Raw genomic sequence first — 22,508 nt, forward strand, 5'->3', positions numbered from 1 at the left:
CTCAATCAATCACAGTCTACTTGAACACTGCACTGAGCCTCACTCAGTGTGAAGTATTGTTTGTGTCACTACGCCTGCATTACCGAGGGGTGTATTTGGATCTGAGCTTCTGTTTCTGACTGTTTGCCTGCCCTGATTCTTGCCTGGATCCTGACTACTCCTGTCTCTCCTCTGATGACCTCATGCCTGTTATAGACTCCTGCCTGCCTAACCCTGATTTAGCTTTGTGGACTTTTTGCTGAGCTAACAAACCTGCTGCATTTGGAACCAGCTGTCTTCCTATTCTTGTGACAATATTCAGCTTGTGAAAAAAAAAATCCCCCCAGAAAAATGTGGTAATTTTTACCAGAACCAGCCAGCCTTGAAAAAGAAAACAAACTGATGCATGTTAAATATGAAATAACTTACATACTGTGTTTCGCCCAGGGCACCAAAGTAGCAAGGACTGCCGTTTAGACGGATGTTTATAGCAGCAAGTCTGTGAGTGCATGAGAATACATGATGTGTGAAAACCACAGACCAGTCTCTGCAGCGGAACACCTGACAAGTCTTCACGGTTAGCATAGAAATGTCAGCATTGCTTTTACTTCATGCTAAGCTTGCCACCCATCTGCAAACAGCAAAGAAACAATTCTTTTCTAGCATTTTCTGTGAATTTCTCACAGAGCTGCATGGAGTCAGCACAGCGCCAACATGAAGAAGAAGGTCACCCAGGAAGAAGGTGAAGATGAAAAGAATGCACGGCATTAAAGCTGACCTTTGACTCCATGCTGGAGTACAAAAGAATTCATAACATGAGCCAAACTGAAAAAAAGACAGTTGTTTACCAAAGTCCTCTTAACACACATCAGGGACTTCAATGCATCGGTTGAAAGACCTTTGAAACATTTTGCCATGAGGAAAACATGTGAGGCTTGTGCACTTTTCTTTGTTTTTTAGTGATTTTTCTTGATTTTGGTTGTGAGTCGTCCCCCTTTCAGTCTCACCGCGTTCAAGATAATGTTTATCTATGCTGTAACAGATTTCTGTAAACTAGGCAGAATTTTGTTGCAATGTCAGCAGTGAAAAACCGTTAAAAGGCTTGAGGGCCTTTTACTGGAAACACCAATGAATTGTGGGAAATTACTGTTAAAAGCCATGGATTGTGGGAAACTCCCTTGTCACCACTGTCATTCCCCAGTTCTGACCTTTTCTTAGTCATTTGATGGTGTCCTTCCTCAAAGCTGTTTTGTCATCCACCAGGCTCAGCCCTGTGGAACAGCCTGCCTGAAGATGTGAGGCCTTTGGAGGTTTTCAGGAAAAAGCTGAAAACTCATCTTTTTAAAGCCTTTCTGTAGTTTTTACTTGTCCACGTGTTTTCATTTGATTTTATAAATTAATTTTATTTATTTTGATTGTACTTAGGGGATGTGTATTAGTGTGTGTATGTATTGTATGTATATGTATTATTTTATTTTACTTTATTACTATATTTTTTTATTATTATTTTACTATGTTTGCTATTTTAACTGCTATTTTTTTTATCTTACTATTGTCTATTTTATTACAGGAAGCCCTTTGAGATGTTTTGTAGCAGGAAAAGTGCTACACAAATAAAGTTGAATTTGAACTACCATATATCATTTTAGTACAACTGTAAAATTACAAACAATAACATATCTATGTACTGTATTTCATTTTACAGCTTTATTACAATAAAATGAAATACAGTACACAGAAATCCTGCTGTATTTCATTTTACTGTCATAAAGTATTAAAATGCTTTACAGTAATTACTGGCATCCAGCTGCCAGTAATTACTGTAAAATGTCCAGCAACTATTTTACAGTGTACAGCAATCTCCATTTCAGCCTATTATCCTCAGTGTGTGAGAGCCTGGTTGTCAGTTCTTCTGTGTCTGGTTATCTGCTTCGTCACCATTCTGTTGCTCCCTTTTTGTTCACAGATTTGTCACGTTTTTCTTAATTCAACGTTTAAGTTTTTGCCACAAGCCTGGTCTCCTGCATTTTGTTCTTTTCACCACGAGTTCCAGATAAAAAGAAAAAAAAATGGATGTAAGAAGCTGACGGTCCTGCATGCAGAAGACAACATGATGCAGATACGAAGGGATTTTGTGGTTTGACGTGGATGAAAATGAGAGCTGCTGACACAGGTCTCTCCCTTAACTGTGCAGTGATGCTGCTTCTCCTCTCTGCATAGTTCATTTGGTTTCTATTTCTGAGTTGTAAAATTATGCTTTTGCTGGTAAACCAGTTTTGCTTTTTGCAATAAAAAACTGTCATTTGTATAAAAAAGTGTGCAAATGCACAATAATATTAATTATTATATTTTAGGTCCATTGGTACCACTCAAGTCGTACTAAATCAGTGGCAGGGTTGAGGAGATCTTCAAAGTATTCCCTCCACCACTCGACACTATCCTCAGATGATGTCCACGGAAAATGCTGCCCGCAGAAAACGCTTTCTTGGGGTATAACAATGAATCGATTAATTGATTAATTGGACCATTGCTGCGTTGTCCAGGTCACGTGGTCTTGTGTCCACTCCAAACATTCACAAAATGAGGTGTGCCTATCACTCCATTTCAATCAATAATGAAGCAAAACAAACACTGTGTTTACGGCATCCACCGAGTTTTTTAACTTATTGTTAGTGTATATGCAGACACATAGCTGAAGATGATGAGCCTGATTGAGCTGGAGGATGTCACAGGAGAATCAGATGGAAACTCGGGGAAGAACTGTCACATGGCTGTGGAGCAAGATATTACCACAGTTTATTGAAAGAGGAACTAAAGGACAAATGACACATGGAAATTGCAAACACACACCACTTTCACAATCCTTTACCAGTGAAGAAAATTACTGATGTAGCCCCATCACTCAGCAATACTTTAACCAAATGGTAACCTACGGAGTCGTGATGGGGGGATTGGGTTCGTTGAGCTATGGTAGCTCCCAATCGGGTTACCTATTTAAATCTAAAGAGTTACAACGTCACAGAACTCACAGTAGACAAGTACGTCTTCCTAAAAAGTATGACACCAGACAACCATTTAAACTGAACACAGTTTCAGGTTTAATAAAATAAAGAGTTGACCCTCAAAACAAACAAAAATATTGGTCAATATATCTGGTTTTTATACTCTTCCTCTTAAACGGGAAAAAAAAATATGAACCTTGAGTAAATGTAAATTTCACAACTTAACTGAACATTCATAAACTGGTTTTAAAAGTTCGTTTCAAAAGTTTGTTTCAAACACAGATATTGCAATACTTCACCACGTCATGAAAAATAACAAACTGGGCCCATACTCACTCACTCATTCACACAGTCAGTTATTACCCCCGGGGGAAAAACCTCGTTGCAGGCCTGAAAAAAAAATCACCGACTTCCTTAGCCTTCCGTGCAAAGCCTTCCTGCGTTCTCCGTGCAGCTTTAGCCGTTGCTCCGCCCTTCCACAGCACCTGTCGTCCGTCGCGGGGAAAATCCACCGTCCTCAGCGCTGCAGCTCCGCTCCGTGGGCTCCGGTTCACGCTCAAGTGAGAAACTCCAAAACGGGAAACTTTCCGTCACCTTTTCTGTCACGGGAAACCACTCTCAAGTTTTCCTCCTGACTTTGGCCTGCAGAAAGTTTATTTTTTCCCGTCTTCTTCTCCACCTCCCCGCGTGCTTCCACATCCAGAACCTTTTTTCTTTTTTTCTCTCTTTTTTCTTCGATCCTCTCCTCAGCCAATCAGCTTAGTCCAATCAAAACCAAAGAACACTCCACAGAACACTCCGCATTTCTTCAAAATAAGATATAGTCCTGTGAACTGACGCTGATGAGGTTACATAATCCAAAACAAATCAATAAACAACAATAACATTGTTATTTACAGTAAACCCATTTCCTTCTGGTTAAATCTGTGTCATCTTCTAGACTTATTCAAACATATTCCTTTTAGTAACTTTGTAATATCAATATTAATAATAATATTGATCATTTATGGGATTAATTTGTTTAATCCTCCTCTTTTTTCTTCTCGGGGCTACACTGACAAAAATGCAGGAGATAACAACATTCCACTACCTAAGAAACATGAATATTTGAAAAACTTGAACATGACCCTGACATTTGTCTCCATGGCCAGAGAAGTGATCATTTATATAAGAAGAGTCTAGTTTGTTGCTTTAACCCTTGTGCTATCTTAGATGACCCCCCCCCCCCCCTTACATTAACGTGTTCTCCCTACCATGACAAAGGTGGATAAAGGTGGAAAGATTTCATGTGATCCATGGACACCAGTGAAGATCACAAATCATTGAAGAAAAAAGGTTCAGTCTGGTGAGTCTAGATGATCCAACTCCCAATGGTAAAGTGTCTAGGATAGCACAAGGGTTAAAGAACCTCTGGATGGACAGCAAAACAAACAAAAGGAGGGAAAAGCTACCAAGAAAAACCAATATGATGCTGGATTATTGCATAAGGAAAAGTTCACAATTGAACTTTTTTTTCTACCTTCCAAAAACAATAGAGGCCTATAGTGTTGGACTCTGTCAGACTTGGTTTAAGTTTGAAAGGAGACACTTGGGTTTTCTGACACTGGGGCTATATAAAACGTTAAATATTTGCAAATACCAGACAAAAGAGTGTCTGTCTTTAACAAAACCAGATTGGTCGCCGGATATTAGGCTAGGTAAGACCCTTTCCAGCCGACTGGCTAATACTTTGGCCAGAATTTTATCTTTACTATTCAAAAGTGAGATTGGCCTATATGAGTCACATTCTAAAAGATTGTTGTCTTTTTTGGGGAGTAAGGTATTACAGATGCCTTTACTGGAAGAGTACATAAACATTGCAGTCATCGCAGCTCTGGATTTGCGAGGACAACAAGCCAAAGGCGGGCTGTGGTGTAGTGTCAAGCGTCCTCATCTGACAGTAAGAGACCCTGGTTCAAATCCCAGGGCACTCCAGCTTCCTACCACAGTCTAAAAATCAAGCTTCATTGTTGTTTCTAAATAGTGGGTGTGTGGTTGTGTAGCCCTGGGACATACTGGGTATCTGTCCAGGGTGAACCCCACTTTTATCTACCAGTGGTGGGGATAGGCTCCAGCCCCCCCATGATCCTGAAAGGATTCAGCGGTTTCTGAGAATGGATGGATAGAGGAGGCTAAAGCTTTGGACATGTTGGAAACCACCAGAACACATTTAAATTGGCTTTGAGTCTCACTGTTTGTTCCACACTTTTAGAAAAGTTTTTCTTATTTTTTTTAGGAACTAAATAAGATTAAAAAAAACTCTGTTGTCACACAATATTTTAATATTGCACATTGTTTTTCTAAATTCACTCTTCATTCAGGAATATACAGACCTTTGAACACCAATGGTCAATGACTTATTGTGGTTAACAGACACAGGAATATAAATGAACTGCAGCCCTTAATCAATAACAGCACAATAATGGGTACGCTTGTATATTTTATTGACAGTTGTAGAAACAGGATGATTAAAAGCAATTTCTTCACTGGAAAAGGTAAGAAATACACACAGAGCCTCCTTTGAAGGGTTTCATTTCTCTGTGTGTGTGTACGTTGTTGCATTCTTCACGTGTGGTGTGGTAATAACCAAAGCGTAACACATTCTCAGCTCCAAAACATGAGCAGTTTTCTATTTACAGGGGATTTAGCGTCATACAGCTCATCTGCACACGTCCAAAACCACACGGAAGCGCCGGCGTCAACACAGAAGCATGCAGGCCAGACTGAGGCTGACCAGGTCAGAGGCCTTCAGCTGGAAACTGTTTCCTTCGACCGTCTTTTACCATCGAGCAAAACAAGCAAAACCACCAGTGAAACCCTGGCTTTTCTTGTTGTGAGGGTTAAGATGCATTGGATATCGTTTTATCATATTTTCAGACTGGGTGGGGGGGGGCCCTCAGAGTAAAGTGCAGCGCAGTGGCAGACACCACAGAGGATTGGATACGTGTTTGCAGCAGAGGTTTCTCACCTCCACAAAGTGGGAAACGGCCTGTTTTTGCAACCAACCAAGACCTGCACACGGGTCACAGGAGCGGAGCGTCCAGCTCACCCTGAGGCCTTCGTGCAAAAGCTCTGCAGCACTCGGCATGCTGGGAGGAGGTTTTGCATGAAGGACAGAGTGCCGGTTGGCTGAAAAACCTGGCCCTTTGATGCAACCCCTTTAATCAAAGGAAGTGAGAAAGACTGCTGCTGCAGGAGAGAGGAGGACCGGGGGCTCCCCCAAACTTAAAGGCCTTGAGTCATCAAATTTCTCAAAGATCTGGTATTTGTCTTCTTTCTATATCTTCTAATATATTAAAACTAATTTGACTTTGAGTCATTTATCCAATAAGTGCTTTTGGTGGGTTTGTGCAAAATAAAGAGCAGAAGATCTGAAGAATTTCTGCCAAAGAAGCTCAAAAACGACAATAATTATGATGATCATTCTGGTACATACAGCTCTTATTCATATACAAGATCACGCATGCTTTCATTATTACTTCTAAGCAAATAAAGCATGAATTTGTCCCTTTTTAATGCTGTTAATAGTGCGTCCCAATAAAGAAATCAGGTCAAAAAAGCCTTAGAATACAGATAGTTCCTCTTAAAAATATTCATCTTCCTTTACAGTACTTCGTATATTGCACTATTTGTTAGGAAATATGAGACTAATCAGAGGTGATATGTGGAGAACGTTTGCTCCAGATTGGCTGCAAAACTTAACCAAACTAAACCCGTGGAGCTAAAATCTAAGCAGTTCCTCAAAAAGCTGTAAAACACCAACGATTACGTTCATGTGAGTAAAAGGACAAAACAAGGTTAAATATGTTTTCTATAATATACAGAAGGAAAAGAGTGTAAGTGGGAGCTGGACGGGTTCTTCTGTGCATGCTCAGGTTCCCCACAAACATCTAAGATCAGGTCTTTGAAAAGGTGCGGGTTTTGAGGCCTCCTCCTCATCAGTGTCCCGTGGACCTCGGCGGCTTCAGCAGGAAGGGAAACACCAAGGCCCCTCTCCTTGCTCTCCTCCTCGCTTGATTCCTCTCTCCTGGCTCTCTCCTCACACCACGGTGCTGACAGACGGGTCCGATAGGTTGAGTTGGCCCGTGATGTCAGTGGGTGGAAATTGCTGCAGAGGTGAAGGAACACGGGACAAAGGAATGAGGCCACGCACACGTGTACTCTGTCACGGTAGAAGGCGAAGTACTGCAGGTTTGCTCTAAGCGTCAAATCGCAGTCCTCAAGGGCCGCTGTCCTGTTTGTTTCTATCTGTTTTGGAAAAAACACACCTGACCAGGTAATCAGCGGCAGGTGAAGGCTGAGAAAAACCAGCAGGACACCGGCCCCCCGCCAGACCTTATCTAAGCATGTAGAATACGCTCTATCCCAGTGCAGAAGCAAGAGGGCGCTCTAACCCTTCTCAGAGGCTGCTGACTGGACTCACCGCCATTCTCTGTGATTTTCTCTGAGAAGGGCTGTTCAGAGCTCACAGGAGTCTCCACAGCAGCAGGAGCAGACCTCCTGGAATCGGGTTTGCTGAAGGAGCAGCATCTCTGATGGAGAAGACTGCTTCAGGTCTGCTTTCAAATCGCTGCTGTGGCAGACTTGTGTGTCCCTTTTTAACCCTGCTTCTTTAAAGAGCATTCACTCTGATTGTGCTGAATCCCAGTTTCATGCACGTCCCCATGGCAACAGCAGTCTGCTCTTGATGGAGCCATGTGAAAACTTGCTGTGACAACAACGCTGACTTTAGGAAGAAATGTGGAAACCTGATGGAACAAAGACTGGCGGCTTTGTGGAGTTTCCTGTTCTTCATGTTTCAGCTGAACTTATCAGTGTCCAGGGAAGTGTGGTTTTGCTGCATCCGATGTGCGGGACAGCAACACTGAGAGCAGATGAAAGGGTCTGTGTGCTCATCTCATCCCTGACGTTATTCACAGAGCCTCCCTTCTGAGCTCAGAGACAAACTGTTTTCTGCTTTAAAGGCTGCTGTGATACCACTCTGACAGTCAGAGCAGCATCCAGTCTGTGAAAAACCAGCTGGGTTGGGAGGGGGGCTCTCCGGAGCCCCACCAACACCCCCCCCCCCCCCCCCCCCCCCCCCTTTAGCCCTCGTTCATCTCTGTCTTTTACCTTTGGGGCCCACTAACCACACAACCTGCTGAGGTCAGGTGGACCAGCAAAACAGACTCTTGTATTGACATCATAACAACATTATTCAGCACGACTACGGCACATCTACAGAAATCTACCATTTCCACTATAACTATGTCTATGACAGGGAGAAGCATGCTTGCAGAGGGAGAGAGGAGCAGTGTGGCATGTGGGTGAGGGACACTGACACTCAAGTCCATTGATATCCATTAATAGAAAAGAAGAACATTGATATAAAATCAAAATAATGGTCAAAGACTGAAGATGGCAGATCTTTCGATCCAAATTTCTGTTTTTACCCAACTAAATTTGACTTTGTTTTTGGCAACTCATAGATCCAAACCAACCTTTTCCCAAAACGAGTTGAAGCACTGTCCCGTCTGCACGAGCTGGGCTGAGAAACTGAGTGATGCCAGGAGAAACAAAGAGTGACCAAACGACTAAAAATAATCATTTGCTCAACGTCAGAACTGTAAGACTTCGCAACCTTCTGTTTCAGCGTCTTTCATTCAAGCCCCGCCTACAAAGCCCTGCAGGTCAGCGCCTTGTCAAAGCAGCGGCCGTGGTACAAACTTCAGGCAGCTTCAGTGTGAAGAACTGCAGAAAATCAGACACTCCCAGGCGAAAAAAAAAGTTTCAAATCCGCTGAAGTCTAATGAACATCTAAAGTCCAACCACTAAACGAGTACCTTTATTAAATGAATAAAAAATATAACGTTTCTTTTGCTTTTTGTAAACTTTAAAAGTAAATAAGAGAAAGAAAAACATGTCAGTGCTCTAATTGTAGATGTGTTTCTAGCATATATTTCAAAACTAGATGAAATATAAATTTAGTTTGATTCCAGATGATTTATTTCGTTGCTGATACTTATTGCTCAGTTAATTGATTCAAAAACAATTCTAGATCTTATTGGTGTTTGACACAATCATAGTGGCTCAGAGGAACCTTGGAGGACAGAAAGAGTCCTGATGGAGAGCTAACCGAGAGGAAACAGCTCAGGTCCTCTGTCACACGCTTCTGCACACCCAAAGTTCTTCTATTTTAGGACAAAAGTGCACCCTTTTATTTATGGTTACTTTTATGACACCTTAAAACACTCAGTATAAAATTAGCTGTTCCTAAATAGAAAAATAGCATATTTCATTCTGTCACTGAGCAACAACAGGAGCACAGATGAAGAATATCCTCAAAAAACGCTCGATTTCTGCTCGATTTGTAACACAGTGAGGGTAAGGCTCCAGATGATTGTAAGAAAAATCTGAAAACAGACCCTGGAAGAGGCACACAAAGTTCAGATAAACCAGCAGTGCAGGTTCAAACTAGAATCACACAAACAAAGCATTTGTCAGGTAAAAAAATCAAACTTTCAAACAAAAGTCCCGGATTGTCGTTCTGGAGTAAATCAGTGTGTCTCTCCTGAGGAGGCTGGGTCGTCATGACGACCTTGAGAATGAATTTTGGACATAGTGACAGAACAACGGCGCATGCAGACCAACACCTGCTGGAACCAAACAGAGGAGGTGCAGGATTAGTGCAAGAGAAAAACAATGACGGTGCACGGGACACAATCACAGGGAGATCGCTCAGGTACAGTTCACAAACACCACAAGTCACCACGCAGGAAGAGCACAGCTTGCATTTTCCACGCTCAAACCAGAGGCAGGAAGGAAGGAAGAGCAGCCCACCACAATGCACCACGCACAGTTGGCTTGCTTTTGTCGCGCCCCCTCCTCCAAAAAAATAAACAAAATAAATAAAACCCATCCTCAAAGGGAATTGGATCACTTTTTCCTCCAAACCAGGGAGTGCAGCTCCTGCCCTGACCTGAGACCCAGACCTGAAGCCCTGCAGGCTTTAGAGGAACCCCTGAATGGCGATGGCTGATCGATGGTGAACGGACAGACACCGCATGGGGATGAGTGAGCTGAGCATGGGGCTCGTTTGTGGTCGGACATGGGGGATGTAAGCAGAGAGGACAGGAAGGAGAGAGCTGAAACTAGAGACAGAGGAGAGAGAAGAGGAAGCAGAAGGGAAGTCGTTGCTTCTTCATCTTCTTACCGTGTCTTTGGAGGACCTACGTCTCTTGATGCTGGAGGCCAGGGTGGTACTGATGGACCTAAAAGAGGCTTTCTTTTTGGGGTCGGGCTCTGCTCTACCACTTTTCCTATCCTAAAATGAATATATGTAGAAAGATTATTTGGGATCTGGGGAGGGGGCTCCAGCTAAGCTGTCAGTCTTGCCCAGGCTCTCTAGTCACCAAAACCCAAAGTTACCTGATTCCATCTAAATATTTGGGAAGGGAGGGGGTCCTTATGAGACAACAGACTAATGCATAAAATGTGAAAAGAGGAGAGAGAAAGGGATAAAGGTTGTCAGACGTGTGAGCTAAGAATAACCCGACTAGTCTGGTTTGAGGGCATTCGTCTACATTTTATGCAACATTATCACACTCTGACTGCACGGGGCGGCACAGCCGTCCTCTGCAAATGCGCCGACACAGCCGCTCGCCCCCGACAAATGTACTGGAATGAGTGATGACTCTAAAGATGTCAGTGGAAGTGATACTTGGCACTTTAACTGTCCAAAAAAACACTCACAGCTGCCTGAAAACTCACTCCACCACAAACGAGTTTGAAGCAGAAACAGTGTGCGATGAAATCTGCCCTCAATCTGTGCCATTCATTACAGAGGAGGTCGTCTTTACCAGGACTTTACAAAGGGGCAGTTTGGTGCCCTCCCTCGTATCAGAGAGCTCCCCACAGCTACTCTCATGTCATCTGCATGACTTGTGTGTATTTAATGACAAAAACAACAAAAACAATAACTCATATTAAGGCATTCTTACATCCTGAGTCTCTAGAGAGGAAGAGGGCTGCATTGAGGGGGAGAAAAGAAAAATAAAATAAATTTCCATCCACCTGATCATTACTTATGAAAAGATCCTTAAGCAAAAGCCCAGAAAAACGAAAAGGGATCATATTAACTTCAAAAAGAAACTAGCAAAGCAAACATCCACATCCAAAGCCAGGCAGGTATAGAAAAACTGCGATATCAAAGAGGGAGAACAAAAGCGACAAACTTCTGTGTTTGAAGCCCATTTAAGGTCATTATACCTTCAAAGGGTATAATGGAAATTCACCCCACACACAGGGAATGGGATGGAGTGATGCGAAAGATAAAAGCAAAGAGATGAAGGCCTCTTCCTCCTGAAGCTAAAATGGAGGAACTTTAGTTGTTGCAGAAGTGAATTCTGAAAAAAAAGAGATGGTTGATAAAGAAATGAGGTGAACAGCAGAAATTAGGGCTGGGGGCCCTCTTGGGTGGGGCAGGGCAGTGTGGTGTGAATTTCAACATGCCAAAACATTTCATAGATAGGAGGAGGGGGGGGATAAGGGAGTGAAACATGTAATAATTAAACACCAAACAGAGAACAGATCAATGATGCACTGGCCCTGCAGCACATCCTTTTTTCATCAGGTCACATGACTGGCTCTTTCGGGGCAACCCCCCTCCCATGGGGCTGTTCTCTCAGCCCCCTGACGTTGTGCATCAGCGAGATCATGTCTGACATTTGTGGATTTATTGCAGGTAAATAGCAACAACACGGTTTTCCTGTTGGAAGACGACACCTGGAGGTTAGTATTGCAGTAGAATAGTGTTGTTTGACACGAGACATCGGCCCCCTTTCCAAAAATTTGTGCCGTTTCTTTGCACTGGTGGGGCTGCAGGAGTGCCGCCTGGCCGCTCTCTGAGCCCTGATGAGGAGTTGCGTGCGACAAACCCGGCCATGCTGGGCATGCTGAACCATTGGATGAAGCGAGGATGGACTTGCACAGCAACCGTCTGCTTCACAGATGGAAGCAGACCACCGCGGTCCCGTTTGGGTCAGAAAGTGCACCTCTGAGGAGCAACTGAAGGTCAGAAGATTCCCTGCAAGGGATGAACACCTTCACTGAGCTGCTGACAAAGCCACTGAAGTGAGCGCGTGGGGTAACTCTATGGTCTGTAGAAGGTATAAATTGTAACTCATCTACTGAGGTCATCAAGTGAAAATACATGTTTTAAAATGATCTTTATTGGTGGCTTCAGTTGTCTTGCTGCAGACTATAATATTTCTGACTGCTAACGGCATGAGTTTATCTATTTTTGCTTTTGTCTTCTGTTGTAAATAACTTATTGGCGTTCGTATTTCTAAAGGTTTAAAGACCCACTCCGATGAAAATGGTGTTTTTAACCTGTTCTTGTGGCATTTTTTTGATAACAGAGGACATATATTAAAAAATTAAACTCCATTCTGATCATCGCTGTCAGACAAACAGATCCAGGAACGTCTTTGTTTTCCTCGTCTGAACTGGAATCTGGATCAGAACTGGACGGCTGGACGGCTCCAACAGTGCTCAGAATTTTTGTTGCACCGTGATGTAATGTTAGGTTGGGGGTGTGAGGGGCTGTGAGCTAGGGAGCGTGGAAACAGAGAGCTCTGAGTTATGGGTGATGGAAAGGGGAGGCGGTGTTCTTCAGGGTTTATCAGAGGCAAATTTCTAATAAAGTACTGCAGTTTTGCAGGTTTTCTTTTTTTGCTCTCTGAGTATTTAGTCAGATAAAATTATGGATTTCGAGGATCAGAATAGAAGGCCACCTTTTTGAAACGGCACAAACTCCACCCACTGCTTCCCCTTTCTGATGCAAAAATGAACCGTTCTTTTATGTGACCACGCCCATGAATGCACCTAGAGTTTCTTTTACTGTTTTTACTGTGCCCTTTATATCAGAAAAGGCTTCTCAATGGTCTCTGTTCTAATTTTTTATTTTGGCAAAACATCATAATCAGAATTAAAAGACCAAATATATCAAAAGATAATCGGAGTGGGACTTCAAAAACACTCCCAGAATTCAGGTGGTCAATATGACGTCTGTTTTTGTTTGTTTGCATATTTTATGCGATTGTTTGTTTTGCAATGGTTAAATGACAGGCGCTATTGCTTCTAAAAAAAGGTATAGCAACTATTACAATTGGGTTTATTCCCATTAAAAAACAGAACCTGCTCAGTGAGGCCATGATAAAAACAACCTCTTAATGAATCTTTTTTTTGAATGATTGTGTCCTTTGTGATGGATGTTGAGATATTTAATGTGGACCGGGTCTGTGTGGACGGCTTTGCGGTGTGGGGAAGCAGCTGCAGAACATCAGCAGCAGGTGAAAGTAACACCTTTCTGTTCAGCAGAAGGTGCAGTCAGACGTGCACATCCTCTGAAGTTTGGCTGACGGCATGTCCTCCGTGTGTGAAGCGATTGAAAACACACAACAAACATACAAGCAGGCAAAATGGCGCCAGCAGTGAGACTGCAGCTTCTCTGGAGGAAGGAGAAGGCCGCATTAACTGGACGTTCCCATCCTGATTGCTTTATCGCTTTCAATTTGCACAAATTTGACCACAGTGTGCAACTCAATGGGCTGAAATGAAACCCAAAAAACATTCAAGCAGAACAGATTGGAATTATCCAGACACGCTTGCTGCTCGTTGTATGAGCCGCTGTTGTTGCAGGAGTCAGAGCGCTGACGATTATGTGTGTCAGTGAGTAGGATGAGCCGTCTTTGTGCAGAGAGCGTGATCATCACTGGCATGGCTCTAAATTACAAGGCTCTGCAGGCAGTTTAATGTGTCCCTCTCCTTTCCCAGTGACGCCCCTTGCATGCATTCGTCTGCTGCACGCGCCTGGAACACACACATCCATATGAAGACGATCACAACAGGGACAGACAGCTGTCAGTTAGATGGCAGACACTGTTTTGCTGACAGGCACTTGTGATGTGTATACTGTACCTTCCTCCAGCTCATGTCAGCGGGGACAAACGCTCAAATCGAGGCTTACAGAAACAGACGGGCTGCCAGGGCCGCATCGCAGACTGCAGGAACCAGCTACTGCAAGCTACCCGGCTACCATCAGGCTCACAATTGCACTGATAGCTCTGGAGCGCGTCGGCATGCCGTCACTGGCGTGGCACAACTTATGCTTTATTACAGCAGATGGTTCACACAAATACAAATTCTTTGTTTAAATTTGCGTGAACGGACCTTCACTCACAGATTAATGGAAGCAGAGCCTCTCTCACGCATGAGTTTTAGAAGTGAAACGTTTACATTAAGTCGTCGTGCCGCAGCGTGCAGACCGTCCTTGTGATTGTGCCAGGACATTGATTTTGCTCTTTATGCCCGCTCTGCATGTTTAGCTGGGGGCCGTTGTTTGGCTGCTGGAGCTAAAAAATGAAATCAATGTGGCACCAATACAACATCAACTCTACAATGACCACTGCTTTCACAGCTTCACCGCTCCAGATTCTCTTTTCTACATTTGTAATGAGTGGCTTTTCCACATTTATCGTATGACCTCATGAAGTGAAAAGTGCCACAGCAGAAGCTCTGTAATTCATGCCATGGACAGAGGCAGGTCTAACTTAGATGTCTACCAGGTTTTAGGCTATGCAGCTGGTTGTTTTATCGTCACTCTAAGAGCAAGCGGTGACATGGGGTGAAGTAACTCTGCTACATACTAAAGAGGGGGTCCCAGCCACCGCTTGACTTCCAGAGGCCTCCTGACTTTCCTGCAGGCACACAGAGACACGCCATTGGCCTCTGAAAGACTGATCTACCAGACGACCTGGCATGATCCCAACGCTTTGTCTGACATTTCCTATCAGCACTTGAACTTTTGAGTTGATTGGACTTCAGTCAGATCACTCTAGGAGGGGGCTTTGCTGGTTGTGTTGCACCCAAGCTTGGGCCACCTTGAAGCAGCACGAATGAGCGGGGAAGGCTCGTGACGTCATTCCTACCTGCAAGTTCTTCCTCCAAACGTTGACGGCCGCAAAGGCCAGCTGCATCTGCTTCCTGCGGGCGTCTTTGTGTCTCTTGTAGGCGATTTCAATGAAGATGAGGAAGATCCCTGCTGCAATGCCTCCAGCCACCAGCATGAAGACTCCTACAGGGGTGGGGGAGGCAGACACACAGACACAGAGAAAAGACAGAGGTGTGAACAGTCCGTTTGCCGTCCTGCCGCTCCCACTGAGCAAAAATGCACCCTTTGAATTTCATGCTCAGTGGTCGCCCCTCCTTCCTTAAGCATCTCCTACTGAGGACAGCTGCTGCAAACCATACAATACCAAAGGAAGACCACAAATGCACAAAATCACAGCACATGACAGAACAGCACACTTCCACTGAACACCAGGGCTGACACCGAAACAACCAGACTGCAAAGGTATTGGACAAAAAGGAGCTACAGTACCTTACCGACTGCAGTTTTTGTCCAATCCCTTTTAACGCTCTCTCTACACCATTAAGACCATACCTGCCATGTTTTCAAAGGTGAGTGTGGCTGGGGCATTGCTCCTCGAGTCACACTCCTGGTATCTCACCCAGGTTTTATCTAGGTCTTCCATGAAGCCATTCTCATGAGAACTGCAACAGGTTGGGGGCATGGGAAAAGAGGTAGACAAGTTTAAAAAATGCCTCAAAATGATTGTTTTCAGTCACTTGACATTCGTGCTGACCTGGAGGGCAAAGCAATGGTCCAAGGTGAAGGCTCAGACAAAGGTATATACATTTGTCATTTTGATCAAGATGAGTCAGTGGTACTGTTATCGAATAGGTGAAGAAAGTCCTCATAAAAGTAAAGATGAAAGCTAGCTGCTAATGCTACTGTGGAAACACACTGTCATAGATATTGAGGAGATTTAGAAGCTAAGTTCTTTTGGGGGAAAAACAAACAAAGAATGAACCACTAAAAATCTTCTTCACAAATGTAACAGACTATTTTCCTTCTTCTTTGGTGTTTCTTGTGCACATGACAGTTACATGACGTGAAGTGACAAATGGATCTCTGGGTATGTGAAGGGTAAAGTGTCAGTCCTCTACGTCCAGACGTGTGTCTCTGATCTCCACACGACACGGTAATGCGGAGTGTCGTGTGTGAAATGAGCGGGCTCAGAAACACACATCTATCTGTGGTGAACCGCCACTTTATTCTGCTTTTCTCCTTTCAATACCCAGAAATCCATTTGTCGCTTTACGTCATGTAACTGTCATACACACAAGGATCAGGAAAGAGGAATGAAAATAGTCTGTTCATACATGTCAGGTAGACTTAAATGAGATACCACTAAAAACTCGCTAAGAATTTAGCTAATCCTTTAGTTGTGTTGTTCAGTGTGTTTGCATAATATACTGTAACTGTCAGATAGCATAAGAAGCAACGCAACATGTTTTGCTTGTGCTATCTGCTAACAGCTGCTGTTGTCCTCTCCCACTGGGGATGACAGCTCGTCTGAGTGCACAAAAACATTAACGGCAAACATTTTTTTCCAAAAGTGGAGCATTCTCTGTCTTCAGAAGCTTGGGATAAGTGTAGCTTTTTGCCCTCCAGGGGGGCTATTCACTCAAAATTTGACGTCATGTGAGAACTTTCAAATAGGTTGCCCTAGCCGCCCGCTCCCAGACAACTTTGAAATAGCTAGACAGACAGACAGACAGACAGATAGTGCAGGACAGGGAGGACAACACAGACATGTGACATAAGGCAATGCACTGAATGAAAGGAAAAGACCCAAACATGGCCGTAAAAAAAAAAAAGAAAGTCATACGATAAAATGCAGCTTCTGCTGGGACAGACCTGAGAATGGCCAGGGACACATTCTGTTTCCAGGGGCTGTCCTTGCGCATGCCTATGCCAAAGCCCGAACGGAAAAACAGCTCTCCCGTGGTTACCAGGTCACACTTCTGCGAGGCTTCAAACTCCAGCACCGCAGAGTCCCAGATGAAAGCATGCAGCTTGCTGTGGGGGGGGGGGAGGAGGAGGAGGGAAAGGGAGGCAGGACGAGGAGGAAGGAGGAGGAGTGGAAGGAGGGGGTTACGGTGCAACAGTACAATGATTTACATACACATTTACGGCTCCCACCCTCACTCAGCGTTCACTGGCAATCTGAGCCGTCGCCCAAATCGAGTCGGGTGAGGGCTGCCCCCACCTGGATTGCGTCCATGTCACAGATGTTCGCCTGGGTAAAACCTGAAAGAGGTGCTCCTGTACTGGGTGTTAGCTCAGCCTGACACTGGTCGAGGTGCTGCTCCCTGAACACCTGTACTGGCTAGGGAATGGACCTGAATCAGTGGAAACATTGCAGTAAGTCCTGCAACTTCCACCTGGCTCTGAGGTCCATGTCCTTCCCCCTTACGTGACTGAACTAGCCCTAGCCTATGTGCTTCAGCCGGCCGACTCCTTCCCTGGTCGGCCCGGCCTGGCCGAGACTCACTTGTCGCGCACAGCCTGAATGGCCTCGGCGGCGCTTTCGTAGTTGTGCTTCTCCATGTGGCGGTACATCGTGCTCAGCTCGACCTGCCGGCGGAAGTAGATGTCCACGGAGCTTTGCTTCACCGTCGCATAGATGAACTTGTCAGATGGATTCCGCAGCTGCAACCGAAAAAGGACAAGCCGCAGGTGACACGCATTATGGACATTCCCATTGATGAGAGTGAATTCCCAATGCTGGAATTCTCACCCTTGGATCATTGATGCCAGTGATGCGCTCCTCGGGCCGGTCCAACACCAGGAAGGCAGCCAGGTTGGCAGTATAAGAAGCCACAATGATCATGGCAAAGCCGGCCCACACCATGCCCAGGATTCTGGCTGAGAAGCTGCGTGGGGCACCTGTCAACAGAGGTCAGTCTTCTGGGCTTTTCCATTTGCAATCATGCCCACAAGCCGTAATCGGGTCAGTTTAAACATGGTCACTGTATTAATTACACCAAATAGGATTTGTCTCTGAATGGTCTGGAAGGACCCACAATGTGAACAATGCAGAACAAACAGAGAACAAGCAGAAGCAGTTTTTTTTACTCAGCCATCACCTCCTACTTTGCCTCACCTTCTCCAATTCCAGAGTTCAGCAACACTCCCCAGGAGAACCACATGGCGGATGATAAGGTGAGGGCATCTTCCTCTTCTTCTTCACTGTTTACTTTGAATCTTCCAAACGGACTGGAAGAGGGAGATCATAAGGGATGCATAATGGGAAATGAGAGACTGTATGAAAGGAGCACAGGGCAGGAAACGCTGGGCAGATTCAGAAACGTCTGAACAAGAGCAAGTGAAGCTAGTCAGAGGAGGTTCTGAGAGAGACAACAGGCAGAAGCACAGGGACAGAGCAAGCGGTGGGATGGTGGAAGCCAATCTTCAGCTCTACCGTCCATGTCCTCCACACGAGGGAAGATCTGCAGAGCTCAGGAGTGCACAGACACACACACGCTGATCCAGACGTGGATTGGCATCTATGCACATACATGGACACACATTCACACACAAACAAGTCCTCCTTGTACCTGAACCGGTCTAGAAGGTAAAGCATCACCGCCACCACATGCACCGAAAGACCCACCAGCAGCCACAGCGTGCTCTGGAACGGCTGCATGAACGAGTCCAGAGTGCTGCGCGGGATTTCCTATAAACACACACACCACTGCGGGTTACTGTGGTACTTCACTTTAGGAGACAACCACACGGAAAAACCCGTTCAAACATTCTTACTGACACAAAATTCTCAAATTGTTGTCAGTCTTTAAATTGTTAATTTGCACAGGAAGACAGCATGACACTGCTAAACTAAATATGGGAACTCTAATCGGCGATAAATGAATAGAAACCAATAAATGCAGATTTCTTTCATTTCTGAATCCCATTGGTCGTAACTTGTTGGGTTAAGTAACTTGACTGCTCAACTGGGGTTCAAACTCCAGGCTGGACAGTAATTTAGCAGTTCTGCTCACATTACCCAGACTGAAAGGGTTTTGCGTAATGCTTGGCTACAATCAGAGTTTTTCAACTGACCTGTGAAAATTGTTCGGAAAATTGACATTTTGATGCACAGTCATGTTTTCACAGTAACACAAATACTCTTCTTGGTGATTATCTACTTTTCTGACAGTAATTCAGTAGCTAACTTTTTTGGATTAAGCTGTGAGTAACTATGGCTATTGCATTGCCAGGAAGCTTGTGGCCAGGGGTGGAGCTAGAATATTTTACATGGAGGGGGAGCAACTCACCCTTTGCCCCCCTATAGCTCCACCCCCGCTTGTGACCCACTTATTGTAGCCCCTTTGTCACTCCTACAAGCTTCTCCAAAGGCATTTTTTTTTGGTCTCCTCCTAATTCACAACAATTTGAATTAAATAATGCAATTTAAAGCTTAATTTACTTTATATATGTGTCCTCTCTTAGAAAGATTCTCAAACAAACATGTAAAAAACAGCAAAAACATCATTTTCTTTGGCGTGGGTCTTTAAAGTAACTTTCCCAACACAGCTCATCAGATAAACAGATCAATGGAGACACAGACCAGGACTTCTTTTGTTTAAATCTTTCTAAAAGTAAAATCCAGACAAAACGAGTTTGTGTATTTGAACAAATAAACATGATCATTTGCAAGATCTACGAGCAACTTTTGAATGGTAAGCTGCCACCATTAAACCACTGTTTGGTGCAGGTCACATGACTGAAGTCATATCAAGGTCATGAAGTGGCTCAGCGGGTCTCTGGACCTCAATCCTATAGAAAACCTAAGGAGGAAGCTGAAGCTCAGAGTTGCTAAGCAACTGCCACCAAATCTGACTGATTAAGAAGTCATTTGTGAAGAAGAGTGGAACAAAATTCCCCCTGATATGTGCAGAAACCTCCTCTTCAACTATGAGAAACGTCAGTTTGGACTAAAATTTCTACCAAATGCTTAAGAGTGTCCTTTTGTTGTATTTCCCTCGTGGTACTCAACACTTCACATCTCATGGCTCGGGGCACAAACTGACCTTTTTAACCAGGATGGTGAGACCTTGGTATTTAAAGGGTTTGGAGAACTCGATGTATTGGGCTCGCTCGTTGTTTATAGTCAGTGGGGCCACGATCATGTCAGCCAGGCCCCCCAGGAGCTCTCCCATCATCCCATTCCACTCTTTCTTGTTGCTGTTGTTCACCTGAGGTCCAAACAGAAGAGAGAGAATCAGCTGTTACTGTCAGTGCCCACATCTCTGAATGTTCACAGACATCTGGGGTTTGAGTGAAAATAGACAGGATGTGTTACAAGTACAAGGTGAGAATCGAGTGGAGCTGCTGGTCCCTGCGGTTCACAGTTTCTGTAGGAAAAGAAAGCTGAACTATGCCCTCACACTAACCATGGTTCTGGGCTTATTCCTATTCAACGTTAAGTCCATGTATCTTCTATCCCAGTATTTGGATTAGTTTATGTTACCACACAAACGTGGGTTCAGGATGTTGCTCAAACACATTAGAAGAAGCTCAATCAGGATTGTGCCTTCACGTTGTTCACTTCTGCCATGAAAAGAAGTTTGTGTTGGACCCAAATACTGAAGAACTGGATCGTTTCTTAACATACGACTTAGTTATAAGAATGACACAACAATCTGAACAAAAAGCACAATTTTCACAGTTTTATTGAGGTTGTTTTCTCCATAAAAGTGTTGTTGTGTGATATTTGCGTTGATGTGAGTGAACAGGTCCATCTGGTTGACGGAGGGCGTCCAGAGTGACACATCTTTTTTCTCCTTAAAGTAAACTGCACTCGTAGAGCATCTGAAAACCAGCTTTCAAAGAAATGTCAGGCTTAAAGGAACATGGAAGAATCCTTCATGCATGCCCAGAATGCCACTAACTCACACCAACTGGGATCTTTGAGCTGCTGCACACTGGACGTCCCGTAACATGCAGCGTTGAATGATTTCTGCCCCAGTGGAATTTGTGATTCACTGGGATGTTGAGGCTGATTTTAGAGGCTGTGCTCAGCGTGCAGCCAACCCCCAAGCTGCACAACCAATGAAGAGGCAAGCTGGCGTCAAAGAGGGCTGGGAAGTCAGGGATCAGCCATGCATCCATTATCCAGAGTTAGCAGCGTTTGCATTTAGCAGCAAGGCATGCACATCTTTCTCTGATCCCTCTGCTCACATGTGCAAACACATGGTGACAGGGCTTCACTAATCTAACATGAAGATAAGTATAACACAACACAGCAGCTCAGCTGTGAATGTAAGGACACGGAACAAGTCTGTACGACAAAACATCTTGGCTAAAATGTGTGCTGCTGCAAGTTCCCAAACAAACCACCCGGGATGCTGAGAACTCAAACTGTGTCTCCAGAGTATTTTTAAAGTCTACTGTTCATTTGTAGATGGAAATATTTACTCTGACAGAGCTATTGTGTGTCAGCTCAAATCTTTTTCAACTTCTAACCTGAATGCTACCTTAGAATTCACTTTCCACACAATAAGGCGCCTCATGTGGCTCCAGCAGCTGAGCAGGTTGGCCGATGATCAAAGGGTTCGAAGACACCTTACCCTCCCTGCCTCCAGTGTGGTTCCACTGGTGGATGAATGCTTATGAATGATGATCAGAGGACTGTATGCATATACTGGCAGTCTGTAGGTGTGTACTGGCAGTCTGTGGGCGTGTACTGGCAGTCTGTAGGCGTGTACTGGCAGTCTGTAAGTGTATACTGGCAGTCTGAAGGCGTGCACTGGCAGTCTGTAGGCGTGTACTGGCAGTCAGTAGGCATGTACTTGCAGTCTGAAGGCGTGTACTGGCAGTCTGTAGGCATGTACTTGCAGTCTGAAGGCGTGCACTGGCAGTCTGTAGGCGTGTACTGGCAGTCAGTAGGCGTGTACTGGCAGTCTGTAGGCATGTACTTGCAGTCTGAAGGCGTGCACTGGCAGTCTGTGGGTGTGTACTGGCAGTCTGTGGGCGTGTACTGGCAGTCTGTGGGTGTGTACTGGCAGTCTGTAGGCATGTACGTATGAAGTCGAAGGCTCTTCCGTTTCCTCACTGGAACTTTTCGGCCAAAAGAAACTTTTCAAACATGTTTGTTTTTTGTCAACCTTGCTAGCTTGGAGGTTTTAGTTTAGTGGTCGACTCAGCTGCTTTAAGAAAGTAGCGGATGTAAATAAAACTTCTTTCAAAATCAGTTTATAAATTAAATGTGCTCTTTTTTCCTCTGCGGCCCGATACCAACTGTTCCATTGACCAGTGTTGGTTTACGGCCTGGGGGTTGGGGATCGCTGGTGTGAGCAAAACCAGAAAAAGATTGGTTTCTGTCAGCACACCAAGCGTGCGTCATTCAGTAAAAGGCTTTAAAGTAAAACTCACCCGTTCTTGAGTTCCAAACTTTCCATCGGCCACCAAATGCACCTCATAAGTAAAGTTCATGGTCATCGCCAACTTGATCAGGAGGTCAATACAGAATCCATAACAACACTGAGGTATGATGGGGCGCCCTGAAAGAAAAGCAACAATGATGTTTGTGACAC

The 22,508-nt window shown here is 44.4% G+C and overlaps 1 protein-coding gene across 11 annotated transcripts in view; it reads right to left on the minus strand.

Annotated features, from left to right (window-relative positions):
* Nucleotides 1-5,284: 5,284 nt before the first annotated feature.
* Nucleotides 5,285-22,508, minus strand: part of LOC101169874 (glutamate receptor ionotropic, NMDA 1) — a 37,445-nt gene continuing 20,221 nt past the window's right edge. For 2 of the 11 annotated variants that reach the window (XM_023960490.1, XM_023960488.1), the window contains 13 exons: nt 22,348-22,475; nt 20,004-20,168; nt 18,528-18,646; nt 18,074-18,186; nt 17,708-17,856; nt 17,462-17,619; nt 16,825-16,986; nt 15,505-15,614; nt 14,990-15,135; nt 14,708-14,758; nt 11,000-11,026; nt 10,213-10,323; nt 5,285-7,128 (listed from right to left, as the gene is read on the minus strand). In XM_023960490.1, coding sequence (XP_023816258.1) covers nt 7,060-7,128; nt 10,213-10,323; nt 11,000-11,026; nt 14,708-14,758; nt 14,990-15,135; nt 15,505-15,614; nt 16,825-16,986; nt 17,462-17,619; nt 17,708-17,856; nt 18,074-18,186; nt 18,528-18,646; nt 20,004-20,168; nt 22,348-22,475 — 1,508 coding nt within the window. In that variant the 3' untranslated portion in view covers nt 5,285-7,059. Of the gene's footprint in view, nt 7,129-10,212; nt 10,324-10,427; nt 10,480-10,999; nt 11,027-14,707; nt 14,759-14,989; nt 15,136-15,504; nt 15,615-16,824; nt 16,987-17,461; nt 17,620-17,707; nt 17,857-18,073; nt 18,187-18,527; nt 18,647-20,003; nt 20,169-22,347; nt 22,476-22,508 lie in introns of those variants that run through there. The other 9 variants (XM_023960498.1, XM_023960497.1, XM_023960493.1 and 6 more) reach the window with 8 other exon arrangements.

The sequence above is a fragment of the Oryzias latipes genome, chromosome 12 (assembly GCF_002234675.1).
Source record: "Oryzias latipes chromosome 12, ASM223467v1".
Classification (NCBI taxonomy): domain Eukaryota; kingdom Metazoa; phylum Chordata; class Actinopteri; order Beloniformes; family Adrianichthyidae; genus Oryzias; species Oryzias latipes.